The sequence below is a fragment of the Triticum urartu genome, chromosome 4A (genome assembly GCF_056163025.1).
Source record: "Triticum urartu cultivar PI428250 chromosome 4A, HENAU_Tu73, whole genome shotgun sequence".
NCBI classification, from domain to species: Eukaryota; Viridiplantae; Streptophyta; class Magnoliopsida; order Poales; family Poaceae; genus Triticum; species Triticum urartu.
This window is the reverse complement of record NC_141876.1, coordinates 383,807,515-383,818,100: the sequence shown is the minus strand read 5'-3', so window position 1 is coordinate 383,818,100 and position 10,586 is coordinate 383,807,515. Positions and strand designations below refer to the sequence as shown.

Below are 10,586 nucleotides of genomic sequence, written 5' to 3'. Positions count from 1 at the left end.
GTAATAAATTCTTTAATACTAGATTCAAAATCAGAGAGCATCTTATTATAATTTCCATAATAATTGTTGTAGGAATTACCATAATTATTAAAGGAATTACTAGGAAACGGCCTAGAATTAAAATTACCTCTATACGCGTTATTACCAAAATTGTTCCTACCAACAAAATTCACATCCATAGATTCATTATTATTATCAATCAAAGTAGACAAAGGCATATCATTAGGATCAGTAGGAGCACTCTTATTAGCAAATAATTTCATAAGTTCATCCATCTTTCCACTCAAAACATTAATCTCTTCAATTGCATTCACCTTTTTACTAGTAGATTTTTCAGTGTGCCATTGAGAATAATTAACCATAATATTATCTAGGAGTTTGGTAGCTTCTCCTAAAGTGATTTCCATAAAAGTGCCTCCCGCGGCTGAATCTAAAAGATTTCTACAAGCAAAATTCTATCCAGCATAAATTTTTTGTATAATCATCCATAAATTCAAACCATGTGATGGACAATTACGTATCATTGATTTCATCCTCTCCCAAGCTTGTGCAACATGTTCATGATCAAGTTGCTTAAAATTCATAATATCATTTCTAAGAGAGATGATCTTTGCAGGAGAAAAATACTTAGAGATAAAAGCATCTTTGCACTTATTCCATGAATCAATACTATTTTTAGGAAAAGACGAAAACCAAGCTTTAGCACAATCTCTAAGAAAAAACGGAAATAGCTTAAGTTTAACAATATCGTTGTCCACATCTTTATTCTTTTGCATATCACACAAATCAACAAAGTTGTTTAAATAGGTAGCGGCATCTTCACTAGAAAGGCCAGAAAACGGATTTTTCATGACAAGATTTAGCAAAACAATATTAATTTCACAAGATGCAGCATCGGTAAGAGGAGCAATCAGAGTGCTAATAAAATCATTATTATTGGCGTTGGCAAAGTCACACAATTTAGTATTATCTTGAGCCATCGTGACAAGCAAGCAATCCAACACACAAGAAAACAAGAAGCAAGCGAAAAAGAGGTGAACGGAAAAAAGGGCGAATAAAACGGTAAGGGTGAAATGGGGGGGAGGGCGTGGAAAACGAGAGGCGATCAAGACTATAGAAAAAAACCTACATCTACAATACTAAATAAACACATATAGACTGAAATGTGTGAATAAACAAACTAAAACATATCTATATACAGTCGATTTAGAAAGAGTTAAAACATACTACCTCCATCCCATACTACATCCGTCCCTACAAAGGATAGAGTATTATGTATATGAACGGAGGAGGTACATTTGTGATAGGAGGCCAATTAACCTGCAAGTGAATCATCATGTTCATGTCATGCACTTAACTAAATCGAGGCAATCATAGCACTCAGCAAGTAGTAGATAGCTTTTATCATGTGGCGATTAGTTGACAGATTAAGCTTCTCCCTGTTTTTTTTATGGGGAATGAGTTTATGCCTGATTCGTTGTGCTTTTTCTCTCAACAAAAAAATTGGTTTCTTTTTTTTGGAAAAAATAAATTGGTTTCGAGCTTGGTTTTACGGCGATAGTTTCGAAGTAATATTTGTTCGCAACATTCTTTCAGTGTTGTCCACTCAGGGTTGCTCCACTTGTACCGTACAAAACGATGATGCGAACTGACGAGCTAATGGGTTAGCTGAAAGTTAGTGATGTCTGAGCAAGCCTCAGGCTGGGGATCACGTCTAAACTCAAATCGAAAACTTAAACATGGAAAGCTAATCAACTACTGCTAGGCAATCAGATAAGGACTAAGTGTGACTCCATTGTGGATCCAACTAGGAAACATGCTCCCCACACACTACTCCTGAACAAATAATGCACACATGAGCCAATAATGTTAAGTACCAACTTTCTTTCCCTCAACAATAGAGCATCTACTTGCTTAAGACGTTGATTTTCCGAAGAGAGGCAGCTAAAATAAAGAGTGTACAGCATATAAATTAATTAAGGTGAAAGTTCCATGATTCGATACAATATACTCTCTCCGTCTCAACATAAGTGACAATTATTTTGGACGGACAGAGTGGGTATCATCTACCGTCCTTGGTTAAAATAACTTGTTTATGGACAAACCACATAAACACTTTTATTTTCAAAGGAATTTTGACATCCCAAACATTCTTGGAGGTAGGAATGGAGTTCGAATTAATAACATCAATGTACATCCGGTTGTTGAGAAAGCTGAACCTCCATCAGTCTCCTAACTAGACGGAGCGATTCTTCCCAACGATTGCCCGCTAGCGACCGTCTAAACTGAATATTAAGGGGGATAAATTGAAATACCGTTGCAACGAACACCTCACGTCGTTGAACAATACAATACAAAGACGAATATTGAATGGCCAAGGGTGTCTCGCCAAGCCAAGTATCCTCCCAGAAGCGCGTACTAGCGCCGTTTCCAATAACAAACTTTGTTCTATTAAACAAGGATTGTTTGACTTTCATCAGTCCTTTCCAAAAAGGCGATTCAGTCGGCCTGACTATGACCTGGGACAAAGTTTTTGTCTGGAGGTACTTGCTGCGAAGGATTTGCGCCCACGTGGCATCAGTCTCAGATGAGAGCTTCCACAGCCACTTACTAAGAAGGCATCTGTTCTTGACCTCAAGATTCTCAATACCAAGACCCCCTTGGTCTTTCGGTCTACAGATTCTATCCCATTTAGCAAGCTGGTATTTTCTTTTAAGTTCATTACCCTGCCAAAATTTGACAGAACCTACTAGGTGTAGTTTCTGTGATCGGGATGAGACGATCAAACACCTCTTTCTTGATTGCCTGTTGGCCAAAGTCCTTTGGCGGACGGTCCACATTGCTTTTAATATTACTCCACCGAATTCTGTCAACGCGCTATTTGGGACATGGCTTAATGGGATTGAGCCTGACTTAGCGAGACACATTCGGGTTGGAGTTTGCGCTTTGATGTGGACTATCTGGAATTGCAGAAATGATTTGGTTTTTAACAGAACATCACGTATTCATTTTTTGCAGGTTATTTTCCGAGCCACGACACTGATCCGTTCGTGGTCGCTACTCACTTTGATGGGGGCCAGGGAGCATTTGGTTACTGGATCTATCCGCTGGGAGATGGTAACTCGGGATATTTTTAACCGGTTTGGATGGCGGTCATGTAATAGGATAGAATATTAGTTCACCTATCTATCTTTAGCCAGCCGGTTATGGCGTCTTTTCTTGGCTAGTTTGTGTTTCTAGCCCTATTTGGCTCTGTGTGAGCTTGTTGTCCTTTTTTTTTCTACAGTTCGAGACTTCGGAACCTTGTTGGAACCTTTTTATTTGGTTAATAAAATGGCCGTATGCATCACTTTGATGCAGAAGCCGGGGAGATCCCCCTTTTGAAAAAAAAAGTATCATCTACCGCTAAAGGGGAAATCACGGCAATACGACTCCGATACAGGACATTTGGTGACATAGTTCAACCTAAGCTTACCTCTCTATAAGCCCTTAATGGAGCATATTATGCAAAGTTGTGTGTGTGTGTGTGTGTGTGTGTGATGAAGCTGATTAGCATTAGAAGGGAGAACGCGTGCACCAAGTATGTTGGGTAACTTTATCAAGGTAGGCCAGATTGAATAAATACGGGCCAAAACAAATCTGCGCAGTTGTCAAACTTTCTTCAGATAATGTATAGCACTATCTATCATGCATAGAACTCGAATCAGCATATGAGCCTGAGTCACATGACATGATACATGATTTGCTGTTAATTCATTTGCCCATACCACTTATTGTTTTTAATGCCTCGTCGCAATTAACACTAATTGCTTGATTGAGATCGCTAAGGCTAGCCATAGTGATGGTAACTTAGTTGGTATCATGCAGCTGGAAATAGCTAACATGCTGATGTGGCAGAGAATTAAAGAAGATAGAGAGGGTTAGAGTAGCATAGGTATGTATCGTATCATAATAAATGTTATACTACTTTATGTCATGCATTATAATAAATAAGACCATATATGATACTATTCTATGATACTATGCACTATAAAAAAATATGAGACCAACCCAAAAGCTAACCCTCGTTGACATTTCTTTTATAAAAGAAACTCCGTGAGCACCGCACGTTCGAGCTAAGACTCGAACTCGAGTGGGCTGGCACCTGGCAGCAATCTTAGCTGCCCAGCTAACGGGTCGACGTCCACTATGAAGGTACTATCATGCACTAATATCATATGTATGATACTATTATATGATACTCTCCATTATAAGTAGCCTAAGTTTTGTTTGGTTGTTCCCTAATCAATGTCACGCCACATATATGTCTGAATCGAATCCATGGATTTGTTTAAGAGAAGTGCTGCCGTGTGTCTGACTACTTGCCGAACTGCTTTCATTTCAGCTGCTTTTGTTAATCCCTAAAAATTTATACTTTCGTTACTATACGTAGACAGCGGAGATTCTGAACAAACAGCAGGAGGGACATCAATATCCTCTTAGGTGGGAAGGCAGAAGAAGCACTCAATCGACACACATGGAAAACGGGTTGAGTTCAACCCATGGTCCGTTTTGTAACTACTACTCCCTTGGTTCACAAATAGACGATGTTCTACTCCCTCCGGTCTATATTAATTGTGGCTGAAATGAATGTGTCTAGATGAATAAATTTGTTTTTTTGAATCAGACATATATAGATACATTCTAATGTGTTTGTTCACTCATTTAATCCGTATATAATCTATGTTGAAATATCCAAAAGCATATTATACTGAACGGAGGAAGTACGTTTGGATGAGTAGATGTGACTTGTGAAGCAAAGTAAACTAGCGCGCTGGTTGCCGGGTTTCGATGGTCTCTTCCTACGCCGGATTTGAACACCCCTAGCAGTATGTAGCAGTTAAATACATGTCTAAATCAATCAAACAAACTGCAGTAACAATGTTGTTTTAGGATGCATCGAAGCGAAGAGGCAGATACAACAAACGCCATCGCTTGTATCACTCGCTTCTGTTTTTGTTCTTCTTGTGTCTTTCCAAGGGCACGTCTAGGTTCAATGAACCAGGCAGAATTCCGAGGCACTCACCACTCACACTCAGGTAGCACTAGTAGGCCCGACAATGCTACATCTAGGTAATCTTTTTTACATACTCATTCGTTCTCAAATATAAGTCTTTATAAAAATTTCAACAAGTGACTACATACGTAGCAAAATAAGTAAATCTACATTAAAATATGTCTACATATATCCGTATATTATAGTCCATTTGAAATATCTATAAAGACTTGGTCACCGCCCGCTCCCGTGCGGCTCCACATGCCGCACCGGGGCGCCCCAGACCCGGCCACCTAAGGCACGCCCTCCTCCTCCTCTCCCCTCACCGCCGCCGGAGGGCGTCGCCGGGGCAAAGCCCGGGCGGCGTCGGCGGCGGTGGGGCCATTTCACGGTGCGGTGGGGGCGGATTTGCCGCTCTTGGCGTCAGGCGGCGCTGGTGGTCCAGGGGCTATGCGCGCCGGCGAGTTCAGGGCTGGCGACTACGACGTGGCGGCCTTGGTGCGGTGCTGCGTGCGCCCGCCGGTGCATGGCCATGGAGCCAGCGGGTGGTTCGTCCCGTCAGCGGCGTCGGCGGCCGGAGGTCCTCTTCTTTGGCAGGGCGGCGGATTCGGGGCCCTCTCGCCCGGATCTGGCGCGGTGGTGGGCGAGCGGCCGTGGGGGCCCCGCGCGGGAGGCTGGTGCACGGCGGAGGGGCGGCTGGAGTACCCCGTCGTCCTCTCCGCCGACCTCCAGCGGGACGGCGGTCGTGTGGCTGTGTGGCGGGCGGATCTGGAGCTGCATCGGGCGGATCTGGAGCTAGAACTTGTGTGGTAGCTTCAGGTGGATCTGGTGGTGGCAGCTCATGGTGGCATCTTCGTGCGGCTGGATCCGGAGCTTCGGGGTGGCAGCCCGTGCTCCTCGCCTGGTGATTTTGGTCTGGTGGTGTGCGTCGCGCCGACTGCGGCTCTTGGTGGTGATGCTGCAACAGCAAGGTTCGATCCCCCCGCCTTCAGTCTGCACTGCGGGCGCTTCGGTTCTGGCCTCCGGCAGCCGTGCGGTGGCACGCGCGGGGCGCTTCGGCGTGCCTGATGTATGGTTGCAGCCCGAAACCATGATGGTTCTTGGCCTTGGGCAGCGCACCTCTGCTCCTTGCCGGCATGGTGCTTGGTGGGGCACGGTGGCTCGCGTTGCGTCCGTTGGCTCTGCGTTCGGCCGGCCATTGATGGATCTGGCGTCTAGTGTTGAGTTTGGCCGTCGGTCGTCTCCGCGAGGTGCGGTTGGCTGAGGCGGTTCGTCGTGCTTCTTCATCGTTGGAGGGCTCGACGGCGGTGGTGGTCGGCTGCCGTATTGCTGTAGGATGTGCTCAAACTCCGGGTGAGAACCCTGCCTCGGCTATGCTGATGCCGGCGGCAACGGCGTCTACGGATGTCATTTTCCTCGTAGGAGGTGCCGTCGTGGAGCTACAACACCTACAGTTCTTTGTTTGTGGTCTCCGGGTAAAAACTCAAGATCGGGCTTGCCGGATCGGATGACGGTGTTGTGTGCTCGACAACACTATCTCCTTGGAAGCGTCGTCTTGGAGACCCAAACAACGGCGTCTGTTGCTGTGTCTGGTTGTGGGTGGTGCGTTTGGTGGTGGTGGTGCGGCCTGCTCAGGACTGAGGGTAGTGTTTCTTCTTTAGGTGTTTCTCTTCGGCTGTCCTACGTGAGGTCTCCGGCCTGCTTCTATGCATGCTCATGACCCTGTTCTGTTGAGGCGAGCCTTGGGCTCTTGGTCTCGTCTTGGTTCACCTTTGCTCAATGACGAAGCAATGACGCCTCCCCGCCTTGCTAATCGTCTTGAACTTCCGTGGCGGAGCGCTCAGTCAAGGTTCGTGCTAAGCTTGGGCACAAGGTTCGTGTTAAGTTTTGGCACTCGTTGATTATGGATACTCCTCTGTTGTGATGTGGGGTTTGATACACACGTCGGTGCGATGCGTTAGGCTGTTTGTAGAGTCTTGTTATTGTGATCCCTCGACGCACCCCTCACCTACATGGTCCTGTTACTATGCTAGTTAGGTCTTGCCTTATGTTGGGCGTCTTGTTCCTCTCTTTTCTTTGTAACACTTGTTACTTGTCTGGTTTTCGGCTTGATTTTCCTCATAAACGGGGTCAATTTGTTAAGGTTTTCGATCCGATTTTCCTTATAAACTGGATCACTCTCCTATCATTATGGCCACTTTGAGTAATATATTCAGGTGGAGGAACTCCTCCCCCGGTGATTCTCAAAAAAAGGGAGGAGGATGTAATGGGCCAGATTGCGATTTGTGATTGGAGTCAGGGGAGGTGGGGCCCACCCCACTTAAAATCGGAGGGATAGAATTATTGTGGGAAGGTTACGCAAGAATTTACGTTAGCCTTCGTAGGTATATCATTATCGCTAGTAGGCCCCTCAAAAAAAGAGGTAGCACTAGTAGGTACAGTAAAGAAAGTTACGTTGGCTAAAACTAGACCGCGACGTCTCGTACCGTTCATGCCTGTGAGCCCAACAACGCTGATCGCAAAAGGGAAACTGTCTAGATTCATGGAAACAGCAAGCTGCTAACCGTAGCACCTTCTCTCCCTGGTGATGCGAAATAATAATAACTCAATCCCTGCAAACCAGCATCCATTTCATGGCCAATTAGCTGCCGGTAACTGCGGTCTTGTATTTTGGCAATAGAGTCGCAGATTGATTGATAGTATTTCATTCCCCAAGAGAGTACTAGCTTTTGCAGGTTATAAACCCCTCCCTCCACACCACACCCCGTCTCTCTCGTGAACCCTTCCTCCTCTCCTACACTCGACTCAAGGGAAGTGAATCACATCGGGTGATCGCAACATATTGGATTATTCGTTCCATTCAGGTGGGCAGTAGTGATGCTGGGGGCTAGGAGATCCTTCTCTAGGCTCGCTGCGGCGGTTAGGACGCCGGTGGACGTGCCGAGAATGCCGGCGTTCGACCACGTGCCGCTGCCCTACGACGGGCCGAGCGCCGTCGAGATCGCCAGGAAGCGCGCCGAGTTCCTCAGCCCCTCCCTGTTCCATTTCTACTCCAAGCCCGTCAGTGTTCTTTCTCGATCCATCTCTCTGTTGGAAGGAACCATCTATCTGACAAAGTACGTAGATTAAAATTCTGTTGCAACCCTTGTCAACAATTAATGGCCCTTTGCAGCTCAACATTGTGGAGGGGAAGAAACAGTACCTCTACGACGAGCACGGGCGGCGCTACCTGGACGCGTTCGCCGGCATCGCCACCGTGTGCTGTGGCCACACCCACCCCGACATCATCGACGCCATCACCGCGCAGGCCAACCGCCTGCAGCACTCCACCGTGCTCTACCTCAACCACGCCATCGCAGACTTCGCCGAGGCGCTGGCCGCCAAGATGCCCGGCGATCTCAAGGCACGCACGCACGCACGCACACAATAAATTGAACAAACTGCTGCACACGCATCACTATTATTTTTGTGTTATTATTATTTTTCGCTTAATAGAAGTACAAAGTAACGTAACGTTGTGGGGTGCATGATGGATGATAGGTCGTCTTCTTCACCAACTCCGGCACGGAGGCCAACGAGCTCGCCATCATGATGGCGAGGCTGTACACCGGCTCCCACGATATCATATCTCTCCGGAACTCCTACCACGGCAACGCCTCCGGCACCATGGGTGCCACCGCACAGAAGAACTGGAAGTTCAATGTTGTTCAGGTACGTACGTAACGTAGTAGTATGATCAAAAGAACATGAATGCAGCAGTGATCCTTGGTGCCCGGAAGACTGAACCTTTTCTTTGATCCCTTGATATGCGTTGCTCAAGAGTGGCGTGCACCATGCTGTTAACCCGGACCCCTACAGAGGCGCCTTCGGCCCGGACGGCGAGAAGTACGCGCGAGACGTCAAGGAGATCATCGAGTTCGGCACCACGGGCCACGTCGCCGGCTTCATTTCCGAAGCTATCCAGGTACGTACGACGTACACGGACTCGTCACTGTCAGTCACTAAAACAGAGCAGAGTGAGCAGAATTAAGGTTTTCCCTTTGGCTTGAAGGGAGTTGGTGGGATCGTGGAGGTGGCGCCTGGCTACCTGCCCCTGGCGTACGACGCCGTGAGGAAAGCCGGCGGCCTCTGCATCGCCGACGAGGTCCAGGTGGGCTTCGCGCGCGTCGGCAGCCACTTCTGGGGGTTCGAGACCCATGGCGTGATCCCTGACATAGTCACCATGGCAAAGGTGCACCAAACAACTAGACGGGCACGCGTGGCTTTTTCAGTTGCTGACTACTTTTTACAATTGGCACGCAGGGCATCGGCAACGGCATCCCTCTGGGCGCCGTGGTGACTACGCCGGAGATCGCGCAGGTCCTGACTAGGCGGTCCTACTTCAACACGTTCGGCGGCAACCCGTTGTGCACGGCCGGTGGGCTCGCCGTCCTCAAGGTGCTCGACAGGGAGAGACTCCAGGAGAACGCCTTCATCGTCGGCGCCTACCTCAAAGACCGCCTCCGCGGCCTCCAGGAGAAGCACCAAAGTTTGTGCATGCATCTTACTAATGCATCGTTCGAGATATTCAAATCGGTGGATTGGCTTTAACTTTTTTTGCTCTTGCAGTCATCGGGGACGTGAGGGGAGCAGGCTTCATGCTTGGCGTGGAGCTTGTGACCGACCGGCAGCTCAAGACCCCGGCCAAAGACGAGATTTGCCAGGCCATGGAGCACATGAAAGGTACTAGTGCGTAACTACTTGGTTTGGATTGGTCCTCCTTTGTGTCTAACACTGAGCACTGACTTTGGTTTGGGGTGCAGACATGGGCGTTTTGGTCGGAAAGGGGGGCTTTTACGGCAACGTGTTCAGAATCACTCCCCCGCTGTGCTTCACCAAGGAAGATGCTGGTAAGTTGTTTCATCCACTTCGATTTCTGTGCTGTGTAACCCACTACTATTTGGGTACAAGTTGCACATAAAATTGACTAGATCCTTGTTTTTGGTGGTGATGAATGCAGATTTCTTCGTCGATGTGATGGACATAGCGCTGTCAAAGCTCTGAGCTTCCCAACCAGCACTTGCGATGGGCTCCCTGCCATGTCGAAGCAACTCAACTTTCCACCTGAGTTTAACGGAAGTAGCCGCAGTTTACTTCTGTGTTTACCTTACGTCGTGTAGTGAAGCAGACGAAATTTGGCCTGATGCAACTTGTATAAGACCTTTACTTTGTTGAAATATATTAACCGCCTCTCTCCATCAGTTCAGACTTTTGAATGAGTTGGCCGGTGCATTAATTCAATATGGTATCCGAGCCAAGAGGTCTTGAGTTCAAAACCCTGCATTCAAAACCCTGTCAACGCAGTATTAAATAAAAAGATTCTGTGACCTATACAGATCTCACGTTTAAGGATTATAAAATAGCCTAAACGTGAGAGGGAGTGTTGAAATATATTACCCGCCTCCCTCTATCAGTTCGGACTTTTGGGTCAGTTGGTCGGTGCATTAATTCAATATACTTGCCTCTCAAACTACAGGGATCCCGAACCGATCCACGTCAGCGCATACTGAAT

At 47.1% G+C, this 10,586-nt stretch overlaps 1 protein-coding gene and 1 pseudogene across 1 annotated transcript; both read left to right on the top strand.

Annotated features, from left to right (window-relative positions):
* The first annotated feature begins 5,567 nt into the window (after window positions 1-5,567).
* LOC147975917 (uncharacterized) lies at window positions 5,568-6,546 on the top strand (annotated as a pseudogene).
* A 1,122-nt stretch (window positions 6,547-7,668) lies between these two features.
* On the top strand, window positions 7,669-10,290 carry LOC125553863 (alanine--glyoxylate aminotransferase 2 homolog 3, mitochondrial). The gene is made up of 9 exons (XM_048717527.2): window positions 7,669-8,095; window positions 8,208-8,438; window positions 8,576-8,746; window positions 8,856-8,999; window positions 9,087-9,266; window positions 9,338-9,563; window positions 9,644-9,757; window positions 9,838-9,924; window positions 10,035-10,290. The coding sequence occupies exons 1-9, from the start codon at window positions 7,913-7,915 to the stop codon at window positions 10,076-10,078; spliced, it is 1,380 nt and encodes a 459-aa protein (XP_048573484.1). The 5' UTR covers window positions 7,669-7,912; the 3' UTR covers window positions 10,079-10,290.
* The last annotated feature ends 296 nt before the right edge of the window (window positions 10,291-10,586 follow it).

Coding starts and splice junctions, on each gene's coding strand:
- LOC125553863 (XM_048717527.2), top strand. CDS start 7,913: ATGCTGGGGGCTAGGAGATCCTTCTCTAGGCTCGCTGCGGCGGTTAGG. Junction 9,564..9,643: donor CCTCCAGGAGAAGCACCAAA/GTTTGTGCATGC, acceptor TTGCTCTTGCAG/TCATCGGGGACGTGAGGGGA. Junction 9,925..10,034: donor CTTCACCAAGGAAGATGCTG/GTAAGTTGTTTC, acceptor TGATGAATGCAG/ATTTCTTCGTCGATGTGATG.